This window comes from Saimiri boliviensis, chromosome 1, assembly GCF_048565385.1.
Source record: "Saimiri boliviensis isolate mSaiBol1 chromosome 1, mSaiBol1.pri, whole genome shotgun sequence".
In the NCBI taxonomy this organism is placed as follows: domain Eukaryota; kingdom Metazoa; phylum Chordata; class Mammalia; order Primates; family Cebidae; genus Saimiri; species Saimiri boliviensis.
The window spans coordinates 119,020,062-119,035,161 of record NC_133449.1 but is presented as its reverse complement, the minus strand read 5'-3'; the positions used below and the strand labels follow the sequence as shown (position 1 = coordinate 119,035,161).

General features: G+C 33.2%; 1 protein-coding gene across 11 annotated transcripts in view; it reads left to right on the top strand.

The window, feature by feature from the left end:
- The window catches only part of CHD9 (chromodomain helicase DNA binding protein 9), a 274,030-nt gene that overhangs the window by 167,596 nt on the left and 91,334 nt on the right, over positions 1–15,100 (top strand). For all 11 annotated transcript variants that reach the window (XM_074402982.1, XM_074402992.1, XM_074402975.1 and 8 more), the window contains 8 exons: positions 2,006–2,152; positions 3,036–3,104; positions 3,186–3,241; positions 4,206–4,323; positions 7,510–7,596; positions 7,740–7,877; positions 11,241–11,362; positions 14,408–14,651. In XM_074402982.1, coding sequence (XP_074259083.1) covers positions 2,006–2,152; positions 3,036–3,104; positions 3,186–3,241; positions 4,206–4,323; positions 7,510–7,596; positions 7,740–7,877; positions 11,241–11,362; positions 14,408–14,651 — 981 coding nt within the window. The remainder of the gene's footprint in view (positions 1–2,005; positions 2,153–3,035; positions 3,105–3,185; positions 3,242–4,205; positions 4,324–7,509; positions 7,597–7,739; positions 7,878–11,240; positions 11,363–14,407; positions 14,652–15,100) is intronic.

Below are 15,100 nucleotides of genomic sequence, written 5' to 3'. Positions count from 1 at the left end.
CTAATGTGTAACTATGTACTCTAGTAGAATATAATTTATGGCAAAATCTGTACTCTCATAATTCATAAACTTTTAAATTAATCTGTTAGACAAAGTCTTTGCAGGATGAGGGAATGGTTTACAATAAGTAGCCTTCATTCTATCTGAATGCACGTTTGTGAGCTTAAAAGATTCTTTGAGGTCACTCATTTACTATTAACTAAAAACTGAGTTAGTTACTTCTAAGTATAATAGATGTCTAAGTGACCGCAAAGGAAACTAATGCTGAAAACCTCTAACAGAATTTTTTAAAAATTTACTGAACTGTTCTCACATTTCATTATTTAAAAGTCATGCCTAATGAGACGTTGGTAGTATGTGTTATTGTTAAAATAATAAATGTCATAGTTGTTTATTAATTAAAACTATTCTTGAACGTTAAGATCTATATGGTGCCCATAACAGAATTCTAAATATTCTTTTAGCCTAGTGTCAGAAATCCATAGAATTCCCCCCTCCTAGGGAATAATAAGTAATTCATATCCTTTTGAAAATAGGATAAAGAAAAATTGGGTTTCTAGTAGCCCTTTAATTAGAATTTTTATATGCCGCCAGGCTGTGTTACTTTGAGGTTTGAAATGTCAATGTCTTCATGGCCAAGAGACACTGACCCGTCCTACATGAGGCATGGTGTTATCTAGTACATTTGGCTGACCAGATGAGCGCCTTTCTTTCTCTCAGTATTTTACTATTCACAAGAGAAAGAGGCAGAGGCATGACTGCATGTATTTCATTTGTCACCAAACTGAAGCAGTGACTGAGCCATTTTTGTCATGGCTATGAAGGTAAATTAAAGACCTGCCAAACAGAAGACAGGCAGAAACCAAAAGAACTTGTGGTTTAATTTTGCTGGTTCCATTTTTTGGAAGTGTCATGAAGTTACTAAATATATAGAAGAAATTTGACTAGAAAAAAGAAGAGAGAGATTTGCCAAATATTGAGCAATAGAACAGTTGGTTGAGATGCCACTACCCCTATGAAATGTCTCTACCCCATGAGATTATAAGGAAAATTTAAAATACACCTAAGCCTTTTGGATTTTCAAACGAACCTCAGTTTTTATCTTTACCGTAGAAACACCAAAGAGATTTAACTTTGTTTTTGTTTTTCAAGTTTTCCATGAAATATAAAACTTTCAAAACAAATATTAGATATTTAGGGAGGTAAGTAAAACCATGTATATTTGATTCCAGATTTAAAATTACTTAGATTATTTAAAAATTATCTTACTACATGTAATACTTTGTAAAAGGCTTAATTTTGTTTGATAATAGTGATGTTTTTTATATTTAAGGAGAGCTACTAAAGTTAGTAAAACAGTTTCTTCATTCAAATTTTATTATTTGGTAGATTAAATGCCTTCTTATTTTGTGTATTTCTTTTTAAATATTTTTTTTTTCTGCTTTAAACACAATTTCACGTGCTTTGGCAAATACTATTTAATTTATTCTTCTGGATTTATACCCCCAATTAATTATTTACCCAATATTTATCTGATACACTTTTTAGGTTTGGGACTAAAACTGTGAAATTATTAATAGTTTAAATATTCATTGTCCAAACTATGAAATAGTTACATAAAACAAATACCTTTTTATTCTTAACAATAGTTCCTAAAGAAAAGTAATGCAGTAATAAAGGTATTACTAATATATTTTGCCCAACCTGTCAAGTAATATTTTTACAAAAGAGAGATCTCTTTATTTCTAATGATTTCCAAATTAACATAATAAAAGTATTACTAACCTTTGTTGTTTGAGATTGTAGGAAGTAAAACTGTAGGAAGATTGTAAACCTGTGGCAAACAGTGAATTATAATCTTCCTCTAAATAAAAGAGGAAAAAATGAGCATTGAGTGTCATGTTGAAAATTTAATATACAAAATTGCCAGCTCTAGGGGTAATTATTTTTAAAATCTTTTCTTCTAAATAATTTACATAAATCTGATTCTTGTGGTTCATTACAGAAAAGAAGATCAAATCGACAAATTAAAAGAAAAAAATATGCAGAAGATGCAGAAGGGAAGCAATCTGAAGAAGAGGTGAAAGGCTCTATGAAAATTAAAAAGAATTCAGCTCCTTTACCTGGTGAACAGCCTTTACAATTGTTTGTGGTAAGCGTATTTGGGATTATGACTGCAAAACATTTTAAACTGACATAAATTCTGTAAAATACTTGGATTATTTTTCTTCCTAAAAATTGCTCCAACTTATCTTTCTGGATTCCATATTATTAATATAGTCACTCAAATTGGAAACCTAGGGATTCATCCTCTCCTCATTTTCCTTTGCCTCTTCATCCAGGTTGCCACTACACTTTCTGCCTCCTAAATAAATGTTCTTGAAATTCCTCAGACTATCTATTCTGCAGAATATTTCTAAATTACAAGTCTAATCACATTATTTTTCTACTGAAAACTCTTCTAATAGTTTCCTAAATCTTACAAAAATAATGTTGCCTTTTTAGCACAGTGTGTAAACCCCTTTGTGTGGTGGATTCTCTGGCTTCATCTCCTGCTACTTCTCCATAAGCACTCAGTCCTCTCTTTTATGAACACATTTGCCTGAATGCGACATGTACTTCCCTCTTCTATAAGTTTTTAATTATAAATCCCCTTTATCTGCATTACAAACCAACCATTCAGCCACTAGCTGAGTGCCTTGGGCAAGTATTTATTTAACTATGCCTAAATTTCCTAATCTGTAAAATGGATATGATAATAATAAAGACAATAGATTAATATATGCAAAATGCTTAGAATAAAGACTAGTACATTAAAAAGCACAATATGTTTGCTGCAAAGATGATGCAGATGATGACGAGGACAATAATGATACATTTTTTCCATTTTTGTGTTTCTAACATGTAACATGGAGTCTGGCACATAAGCTATATAAATGTTTGTTGAATTGCAATATGTTCATAAACATACAAAGTGGCAACTAAAATATCTTTCAGAATATGCTCCGTCATTATTTCTTTCCTCCTTCCCATAGGAGAATCCGAGTGAAGAAGATGCTGCAATTGTAGACAAAATTCTATCTTCTAGAATTGTAAAAAAGGAAGTAAGTAGTAGTACATTACATTTTACACTTCATATTCTGCGACCTGTTTAAAAGTCACCATTATTGATTTTCTTTTCTTAGATATCACCTGGAGTGATGATTGATACAGAAGAATTTTTTGTAAAATACAAGAATTAGTAAGTATCTGAGTTAGAAAAATAAAGATGTTATTTACATATAAATTAATATATTTAATAAACTAAGCAAAATTATGATTTTCATTTTATCCATATTTTATGATAATTTTTATTATTTATACTTGTATAACTTAAGAATCATTAAAAAGTAAAAAGGGTCCGTTTGAAAACCTTTCGTGTTAAAATCGAATGTTGTTTTTCAGCATGTGTTAATTAGTAACAATAAAATGCAGGAATCTTTATAAAATATGCTTTTATAATTTACAGACAGCATTCATTGTATTATTGAACTTTTCAGATTTCATTATTCTTATAAAAGACATTTCTAATCTACCTATACTCTCAGCTATTCTGAAGGTTGATACAAGAGGATTTTTTGAGCCTAGGAGTTTGAGGCCGGCCTGGGTAACATAGACTCCCATCTCTTAAAAAAAAAACAACAAAACTTTTCTCCTCATCTTTAGGTTTTTATGTCAGATGCATACAATGTGATGATCTGACCTTAAAGTTTTTAATTTTAATTTTGGATATAGGTCAGTTAACCTGTAAGAGTCTCTAACTGGGGAAAAATCATGTACTCTTTTTGTGTATTTTCCAACTTTTCTTTATACCTCCATGAAAGCATTTTAAATCCTATTCGTTTCAAAACAAGTTAGCTTTCTGATATGACAAAACTGTTATAGGGAAAAAAACAATAGAAAAGTCACACCTTGCTATTATATTTGTGATCATTTTACTGTTCTGTTTCTATATGGCAAATTGTGTACCTTTAGACTATGAACTCCTTAGCATGTAGTTATCACAATTACTTTATTTTGTAAATGATATGAATTCTTTAAAATTAAATAATAAACTACCTATTTGTAAAGTTGAAGATAATATTTAATTTTGGATGTTATGATTTAAAATATATCTTAAAATGGTTATCTATCGTTCTAATATATGGCTTTTATAAAAATTTTAGCTCCTATCTTCACTGTGAGTGGGCCACAGAAGAGCAGCTTTTGAAAGATAAAAGGATCCAGCAGAAAATCAAACGATTCAAATTGAGACAAGCACAAAGAGCACATTTTTTTGCAGACGTAAGAAAAAAATACTATTATGTGTTGGTCTCTGAACACATGTATTATTTATCAAAAATTGTACATTATTTTAATTCTTAAGACTTCCAGTGTTGATATTTGAAAACAAATATTACCTACATACAGTATTTTTCTCTTCTCAAAATCAGCTTGGAAAACTAGCAGAGACAGGAACACTGATAATGGTAGATCATGCTTGTATTTTTAAACTAGCCTGTATTTCAATACTTAGATTTGAATATGGGTATGGTAATATTACCAAGAATATATCAGCAAAGTTATTCAAGTAGAGGAAGTGATAATCTAGTAAGTTAATAGAAAATACAGTTTTTCAATACATTATATTGCATATTTCCTATACCACCTTCATGCATGTGAACAGAACCTCATTGAAAAAATTTATTTACCTCTTTAGGCCTCACTAGATGGTCTGATGTTCTTTCCAACTCCAGCTTTTTCTAAAAGATTTCTTTTAGAGCAGTTTTAAGTTCATCTAAATGTTTTTAATTTGAACTTTTTCTTTTGAACAAAATAGTCACAAAAATAGTACAGTGAATTCCCACATTTATTTTAACTAGATTTTCCAAATGTTAACATTTTAACATGTTTGCTTTATCATCTGTATTCATTCTCTCTGTCTCTGTCTCTGTGTCCCTGTCACACACACAAATCTTTTTCTAAACCATTTTAATGTTGCAAGCACTTTAGTATATATTTTCTAAAAACAACTATATTCTCTTTCATAAAAATAGTAGAACTAAAATTGATGTAGTACCATTATCTCATCCACAGACCTTATACATTTTCACTAATTGTTCCACTAGTGTTTTTATAACAGAGAAAGAGAGTGTGTGTGTGTGTGTGTGTGTGTGTGTGTGTGTGTGTGTGTTTATTTATCTGGTCCAGAGTCTAATCCAGCAGCACATGTTACATTTAATTGTAATATCTCTTTTAATCAGTCTCTGTTTTTCATTTCTTGGACATTTTTAAGGCATACAGCTCATTAATTTTGTAGAATGTTACTCAGTTTGGGGTTGTGTGGTGTTTCCTCATGATCTAGGTTAGGCATTTTTAAAAAGAACACCATAGAAGTGATGCTTTATTCCTCTAGTGAATGACGTAAGGTGTACATGATACCTATCTACCCCAGTACTGGTGATTAATCACTAGATTAAGGTGGTATCTGCCAGATATATTTACTACATAATTACTATTATTAAATTCACCTCAAAAATGTGGGCTGGATATGGAGGCTAATGCCTGTAATCCCAACATTTTGGGAGGTCTAGGTTGGAGGATCACTTGAGCCCGGGAGTTTGAGACTAGCCTGGCCAACATGTGAGACCCCCATCTCTATTTGGAAAAAAAAAAAAAAAAAAAAAAAAAAGGATGATCCTAATGACCTGTCAGTTTATGAATGCTGGGAGATCCTCCCATCACCTTAAATATCTGTCATCTGTTTACTATGATCTAGAAGTTCCTAACAAGCTGAAGATTTTAGAATTACTTAATAGTCATTAAATTTCACTAAGACTAATTTTTCTCACTTATTTCAGTTACAAAACATTAAACAATAGCTATGAAAAGAAGTTTTAAATCAGTTTATTTTTGTTTTGTTTTTTAATTTTTTTTATTTCCATAGATTATTGGGGAGCAGATGTTGGTTAGTTACATGAGTAAGTTCTTTGGTGATGACTTAGAAGATTTTGGTGGATTCATCTGGTTTTTTTTTATTGGGGTTATATTTGACAACAGTTGTATATTTGTAGGGAACACAATTTGATGGGTTTGATATACATGTGTATTGTGAAATAATCACCTCAAACTAATGAACATATCTGTCACCTCAGATACCAATTTCTCTTCTTTGTTTTAAAGTATTATATCACTATTCTGGTGTTGGGCAGTGTTCTTTGTTTCTAGGTATGTCCTATACAAAAACAATGGAAATGAAAATATCACTCAGAAGAGATTTAAGATAGCAAAGAGAACTAAAGGCAGAGCCATGGAGTACTACAACATTAACAGGTTAAACAAAGGAGGAGAGGCAGCAGAGAAAGCTGAGATAGCGGCTGTTGGAAGTAAGACTTTCAGAGAGGAGTAGAAATTGGCGAAGCAGACAAGAGAAGGGCACAATCTAAGTCAGAAGAGAGAAGAATGAGGGTGAACACATAGAGGTGTGACAGAAGATGGAGTTTGGAAAAAATCATGTTTTTGTACTTTTGAAGCATGGAATCTGGGTTAAAGTTGTGGCAAGATGTTAAAGTTGTAGGAGATGAGACTGGAGGAAAAGATTAAATCTCATCTATTCCACAAAAACTAATATGGACCTACCTGATCCCCAAATAGGGGAGAGGCAGTGAAGAATTTTAAGTAAGGGAGCAATATATAAGATTTATATTTGAGAAAGATTACTCTGGGGCTAATGTGAAAAACATTAAAGAGAGGTGAGACAGCAGTTAGGATTATTTGTAAAGGTTTAAATAAGAAGTGAGGATGAGAAGGAGGAACCAATCTCAGAATTAAAAGTGGAATCGGTACAAATTGGTAACCAGTTAGAGTTAAAAGTAGAATCTGTACAGATTGGTTACTTACTAGGTGTAGAGGGTAAAGAAAAAGAAGGAATCTAAAATGAATTCTCCATTTCTGACTTGGGTCACTGAGTGTGGGCTATGGAGAGGGAGCTGTGTTACCATTAACCAGTTAGAAAATGCAGGAGAAGTTATAGATTGAAGAGTAAATGAATGCAAATGAGTTTAAGGTACCTGAGTTAAGTTTGCAGTCAGTGCAATAAGTGGGTCTTTAGCACAAGAACCATCAGGTAAAGATGAAGGGTGTGTGAGACAACTGAGAAATGAGCATACAGTGGGATGTGTGGTCTTCAACTCTGGCAGCCTGAGGAAAGGAGTAAAGGAAAGGTGTAGAGGCTGCTTTCGGGAATTTTTTAAAGCATGTATCTTCTGGAGTACCTGATTTTTTAGTGCTATTTGATTGGTTTTATTATTGATAACATTATTCATGATATCCTAGATATCATTTGGAAATGAAAATGGAAGAATTCTATTTATTGGAAATTTCATTGAAATCAAACTTACGAGTTCTACAGTGAAATGCTAGTAAATTTGTCCTTACTTTTATCATTCCTCTTCTTTGTCAGATATCAATTAAGTTACCTTTTAATTTTAGATGGAAGAAGAACCATTTAACCCAGACTACGTTGAAGTAGACAGAGTATTAGAAGTCTCTTTTTGTGAAGATAAGGATACTGGTGAGGTAAATATTTGGTAAAAATATTTTTTAAGTAAGAAAAATCTAAAACTTTCCAAGTATTGAAACCTAGTACTTTCTTCTCTGTTTCAACTATTTCTTATTAGTCTCTTTTTCAAAATAGTAAAATGAAAACAATTTTTTTACAGCCTGTTATTTACTACTTAGTAAAATGGTGCTCATTGCCATATGAAGATAGTACTTGGGAACTAAAAGAAGATGTAGATCTTGCAAAAATAGAAGAGTTTGAACAACTGCAAGCTTCAAGGCCTGATACAAGACGTTTGGTAAGAACCTATTTTAGACAGCTTTATAAAATCTTAGCACTTGTAGATTTAAGTTATGATATTGCTGATAATTATGTAATGTTTTACTTTCATTTCTTTCAAACAGGCTTGTTACTATGAGTCTAGTTTTGGGAGCCAAAGCTAAAGAGGGAGTTTATATGTGAAAAGACAGGAGCAGATTCCTTTTTGATTAGCACCAGAGTGAGGAAGGCTGCCCTGATAAACATGGAGATGTGAAGTAAGAAAAGGACATGAATTAAATATTCCATAGGAGAGATCATATTGTTTTATAAAAACTATTTTCTGGTCTTCCTAATACTATTTTCTGGTCTTCTTACTTTATTTTACAGTAATGCCCACAGGGTGTTAACAAAGGCATATCAGTTTACCCCCATTCGTTTTATCTTCTAAATGCTATGCCTTGAAGCAGGAAACAGAAGTGTCAATTAAGAGAGGAGTGAATCAAAGAATATTGTAAAAGAGAAAGATTTTCTTTTGGATTGGGGACTATGCCTTTGTGGTAACATTAAGCTTTATTGAATAAGCTATGTCTTTAGATCAGTGATTCTCAGTCAGAGGTGCATAAAATCTCTTTTGGAACTTCTCAAAAATTAGAGATGCCTTAGGTATATGGTATAGTCTTTGGTAAAGGAGGCTCAGCCAATAGAATTAATCCCCTTAATTCATGTAAAATTAATGACAACAAGGCTAGACTATCATGGTTGAATAATGTGGGAGGTGGTTTTTGCGTTTTTTTTGTTTGTTTGTTTTGACCAATATTTTGCTGTTAAATAAAATAGCATATAAGTCATGTAAAGTATTTTGAGATTCTGTAAATGAAATTTTTCCCTGACCCAAACTAATAAAACATTAGTAGTGATTGGATTGCTGAAAAGAAGCTATACAGAATATGATCTGATGCAGAAATTATTTTAAGCAGCAATTAAAATATATGTTAATTATTTTGATGTTAATTGGCTACCACTTTAAAAATGTTTTCTTTAGCAAACACTTATCTGTATAAAGTAGCAGCAGAGCTTCAATAACCAGTCTTGTTCTCAGCTTACTGATAGCCTGTTTATTTTTTATTGACAATTACCATACACTTACCTGATGGTTAAAAAAAAAACTCCCTTGAACTGTGTTTTTCCTCTGCTCTCAGGGTAACAGAACACTCAACACAAAATACTTCTGTGACCCCAAAATATGTGGGGAATTCTTCTGACCAGCATGCAGTCACTTCTGCAGTGGACACCAGCTCACTGTCCTCTAACTCAGTTCTACCCAGCTCTAATTCATCATCTACCCAGATAGCATAAAATCCCACATCTTGAGGGTTTAGTCGCACAAGACTGCCCTCTCATTCCTACCAGTCACAAGTCCAGGGGCCTGCAGATCTTCGGCTTCAAGTTAGCATTCCTATTACCCACCACTTTGAGTTTGATTAATTTGCTAGAACAGCTCACAGAACTCAGGGGGACATTTATGTTTACTGGTTTGTTCCTAAGGATATTTTAAAGGATACAAACAAACAGCAAGAGGAAGAGAGACGTAGGGCAAAGTCTGAGCGAGAAGCTTCTGTCCTGTAGAGTTGGGGTTTGCACTCTCCTGGCATGTGGATGAGTTCTAGTTCACCTTCCTGGAAGTTTACTAAACCCTGTCCTCTTGGGTTTTTATGGAGGATTCATTATGTAGGCATGATTGATTCAATCATCCAGTGCCCACTGGCCATCAGCTTGACCTTTTCCCCTTCCTTCCTCCCATTCTCCCCTCGTCCTCTCCTCCCCTTCTCTCCTTCTTCCTTTCTGCCTTTCCCCTTCCTACCATTCATTCTCCTCTCTAATCATGCCTTTGTCTTTCTGGTAACCAGTTCTACTTGAATCTATAGATCAGCAGTATTGGCACACAAAAAAGCAGCACTTTGGAAAACCCAAGGATATCAGGAGCTGTATGCCACAAAATGGAAATGAAGACCAAATATGTATTTCACAGTATCACACCTGATTATCTATAATTCTTAGAACTGTAATTTTATTGATTAGTAAGATAATTTTAAAGCAAAAGACAATAGGAAACCTTTTGCTTGTCTCTCAGAAACTTATTTTTCCTACTGAGACCCTACTAATTGGAGGGCAGGATAATGTTATTTGAATTCCCATTTAGGAATCTTCAGAAAATTTATGTCTTATATATTTGTATATATAAGTGAATAAAAATTTTTTACATATAATGTTTCACTTTTATGCTTCTAGATTTCTTTTGAAAGAAATATTTTGTACTGTGAATATCAAAAGTTTATTTTGGATGCCATTATAAAACGTTACTGTTTTTTAAAAATATATTCATGATTGTTGCCACAATATAGAATACAATTGACTTTTGCACATTGATCTTGTATTATGCAACCTCGCTAAAATTGCTACTTAGTTTAACTTTTTTGGTAGATTCCACAGGATTTTCTACATAGACAAATTATGTCTTCTATAATATAAATACAGTTTGTTATTCCTTTTCAATCTTGATGACTTTTATCCTTTTCTTGTTTGATTACACTTGTTAGTGCCTGCAGTACAGTGTTAAATAGAAGTTGTCACAGAGGAGATCCTTGCCTTATTCTTGATCTTAGGGGGAAAGCAGTCAGTCTTTCACCTTTAAGTGTAATGTTAGTTTTGGCTTTTTTTAAGTTGTACCATAATGGGTTAAGGAAGTTCCTTTCTATTCAAAATTTGATTAGTTTTAATTAGGAATGGATGTTGAATTTCTCAAATACTTTTTCTGCATCTACTGAGATTATCATATTATTTTTTGTTTTAATTTTTTATGTTTTTAAAATAGAGACTGTGTCTCTTCGGGTTGCCCAGGCTGGTCTTGAACTCCTAGTCTCAAGCAATCCTCCCACCTTGGCCTCCAAAAGTGTGGGATGAGCCACCACACCAGGTCAATTTTCATTTTTTAATCTGTTGCAACACTGATTAACGTTCTACTTTAAACCCACCTTCCATTCCTGGTTAAAAAAAAAAAATACCTACTTCATCATGATGTATTGGCCTTTTTATATGTTGTTAAATTCGATTTGGTAAAATTTTGTTAAGAATACTTACATCTTTGTTCATTAGGGACATTGGTCTGTAGTTTTCTTGTAATGTCTTTGTATCAGGGCTTCATAGTATGAGTTAGGAAATATACCTTCTTCAATTTTCTGGAAGAGTTGTATAGAATTAATTTGATCTTTAAATGTTAGAAGTTAATCATAACACTGTATACTGTTATGCCTCTTAGGGTTATTTTTAAAGCAATGCTTTTTGCCATGAATATGATACATGGAAGATTTAAACACCATTCATTCTTTGTTTTTCCACAAAGGACTGTCCTCCTTCTAATATTTGGAAGAAAATAGATCAATCCAGGGACTATAAAAATGGCAATCAACTCAGGGAATATCAACTGGAAGGACTCAATTGGCTCTTGTTCAATTGGTACAATAGGTATGTAGTATATCATAACAAAAAAAAATTTGTTTTTTTAATGTGTACCAAAATGTGTCAAGTAAAATAGATACTGATGTTGCTATATTATTGTTATGAAGTCTTCATTATTTAAAGTGAGGTTACCTCAGGAAAATATGTAAATTACAATTTAAGATTCAACTACAATTGCTTTCTTTAAATGTCTACCAATCATAATAGAAAACAGTTGGTATGTTGATTAATAATTAAATTTGAAATACCTTTCCAAGAGTCCTAAGACACCTTCTGTGTTATATAATGCTCTTCACCTTGTCAACCCATACTACCGTCTGCCAACAATCAGTTTGAGTGAGTGAGTTACAAGCAAGGTATACTCATAGGAATTAAAGCTCTATCATTTAATGTAAATCATCAAAGAAGTAGGTTGTCAGCAATTGATAAGCAATGGAGTATAAAATATGGGAACCTAGAAATTAATTACCCCATTTTTATTAATTACTTATTTTCCAAGGTTTTCAAAATGCCTTATAGAACATCTTACATTCTTTGTTGAGATGAAAAGATAGTTGCAAAAGAAGTAAAAAATGGTACTGCAATTAAGAAAGCATAGTAGTTGCATATGCAAAAGAGCAAATAAAGGCAATACTATTAGTAAGAATAGCAAAATTTGATGATGCTTTTATTCAGAATCATTTTTAATCATTTTTACTTTTCGTGTGATTCTTCTGAGTTGTTATGCTTAGTGCTGGTGAGTCATGGACTCAGTCGATGGAAAGAGGCCTGTTATCTCCACAGTGCTCTTTTCCCTAATTTATGTTTTCTAAATATTAATCATCATTTTCTCCAAGAGAACCATGTAGGAAAAATAGTTAACAAAACACTTTTTTAACTTGTCTTTCCTCATCAGTACTCTTTCCCATCTCCTAAATTGCCTATTTTAAACTTTCACCACTTTCTTGAAGCCCTTTATCACAGTTCTGCCCCCTTTACTCTCTGTATATGACTGCTTCATAGTAAAACCCGGGACAGTAGGTAAATTCATTCAAGTTTTTGCTTGCCCTCATATCCAAGCCTACAGATGTATTAACATCTTCATCCATAGTTATTCTTACCACTGTCCTCATGTATCAGATATGCCATTTCATCTAGTCTCCTTAGAGCCTTAGAGCCTTACTTTTACTTCAGTCACTTATCCTTCTCTTTTATATCTCCAGGCCACCCCTGAAGACTGTTGCCATCCCTTCAGCCTATAAACAAATTTGGGTTTAAAATAAACCTTCTCTTGGCTCTGCTTTTCTCTTTCTCTCTCTATAACTCTCTCTCTCCCTCCTTCCTCCCTCCCTCTCACCACCAGGGCTCCCACCCTGACTCCCCAGAATTTTCTGAAACTTTTAACTTTCTAAATCCATGGGATATTTTTCAGCCCCAATTTGCTCTCTGCTGCCTTGGTTAGTAGTTGCTACTCCCTTCTTCAAACATCCCCCTGACTCTGAACCCCAACAGTTTCCACAATGTGACTGTCTCCTAGCTCTGCAGTACCTGTGACTATTCCTGGTTCTTCTTCCTCTGCTTGCCCTGTAGATGTTATGTTTGCCTGCCCTGAGTTCTGTCTTCTCTTTTTTCATATTTCATGTTCGTTCTCCCTAAGGCATATTCTATACTCCCCATGCCTTCATGTACCAATAATAGTCTAATCGCCCCATACTTTATCTCTAAGGTCTTGAACTCTGGGCCTGTATTTCCATTTGCCTGTTGCTACCTGAGTGTCAATCTCAGTGATTCTTTAAACACAACAGATTAAAAATTATTCTTACTATTTCCTGTTTCTTTCCCATCAAAATTGTTTTTCCTCTGTATTTTCCATCTTGATTAATAATAGCACAATTCATTTAGTCGCCCAAACTGAAATCTGGCTTCACCCTATACCTCATACTTTGGTAACTAGGTCCAGTTCATTCTAACCCATAATTCATTCTGGAAAGTTCTCTGAGTTTCTCCTCTCTTAGACCAGGTGCCCACACTTTCTTCCCTGCACTTAATGGTACTTTCCCAGTTACTCTCTCAACTTCTAGTCACCTCAGCCTCTAATATCCACAATAGAACCAGAGTAAACTTTAAAATACAAACCTAATCTCATTGGATTTGTTTAAAGGGTTTCAGTAATTCCCATTGCATAATAGAATGGCAGATGTCTTCTGTTTATGACCCTACTTACCTCAAGAATCTCTCCTCCTTTTACCTTTTCCTCCAAACCATAGTTAACAACTTTTGGTCCCTCAGTTCATCACTTTCTTTACACTTCTCATTCACTGTGCTCTCTGGCAAAATCCTACTCATTACTGACCTCCTTCTGAAGGAGGTCTCACATCTCTTCTCAGAGTTGAGGCTTACTCTTTTGAGCCTCCATAATAACCATACTGATGATTCTTAACTGGCCACATATCGTAATCATCTCTGGGGCTTATTTTAAAATTATATCTGATTTTATCCTATTCCATTCACATTGAATCAGAATATATAGGGGAGGGGCCTGAGTATCTTTTTTTTTTTTCAAGCTTTGTAAGCTTTTCTGATGCACAGCCAACAGTTCAATATCTGTGCTTCTGTGATAGCACATTGCATTACTATTTACTTATTTATTTGCATGTCAGCTTCTATAATAGATACACACCCGTGGAAGGTAGAGAACATGTTCTATTTCTTTTGTATCCCATCTCCTTATACTGTCCTAAAATATAGAAGGTATTTAATAAATGATTCCTGAACAAATAATATATTTAGTTGGCCTTGCTCTTCCGTTTCCACTCTTAAAAAAAAAAAATTAAACATCTAATGGGCGGTATCCTTATTTTGGAGCTACAGAAATCTTTAGTTGTCCCTTTACAGGTTTATAATAACATTGTAATCTTAAAACTACTCTGTACTTCAGCAACTTTTACATTTTTATAAATGCAACTATTTTATTTTATCTTTGATTATTTTTGTATATTTATCCTTAAAAACATTTTGGTATAGGGGAAAAAAACCCAATGCATGCATGGATAATATATTTGTTTATTTCAGACGAAACTGCATTTTAGCAGATGAAATGGGTCTTGGCAAAACTATTCAGTCAATTACATTCCTCTACGAAATCCTTCTGACTGGTATAAGAGGACCTTTCCTGATTATTGCTCCGCTTTCTACTATTGCAAACTGGGAGAGAGAATTTCGTACATGGACTGATATTAATGTTGTGGTTTATCATGGGAGCCTGATTAGCAGACAGATGATACAGCAATACGAGATGTACTTCAGGGATTCACAGGTGTGTTACTGATGATTTTGTTTGTTGTTTGAAAGATCAGGGCTAAACAAGATAATCATTACATACCAATTATGTTTGAATTTAGGATACATTTTAATTGCCTACCTAGATCTTAGTTTAAGCTCTTTTATTCATCATTTTTATTTTACAGTAAATTTGAGTAGCTGAAGAGAACAATGAAAAATGTCAGTTTAATGCTGTAGTTCACTATAGTGCAATATGCAGATTTAAACAATGTGCAAGTCTCATTGTAATCCTTAATTTTTCAACTAGAATAATAATTTTACTAATTGTTTTTAAATACATATTAGATTTCTTTTTAGAGTAATAACTATCTCTGGTCATTGTCCAGCTTTTTCCCCAACATTTAAAAAATTTAAATCTTCACTAACACCACAGGCTTAAATGCCTGTTGGTGAGATCATAGGTTCTCTTTCATGTTCAGTGGA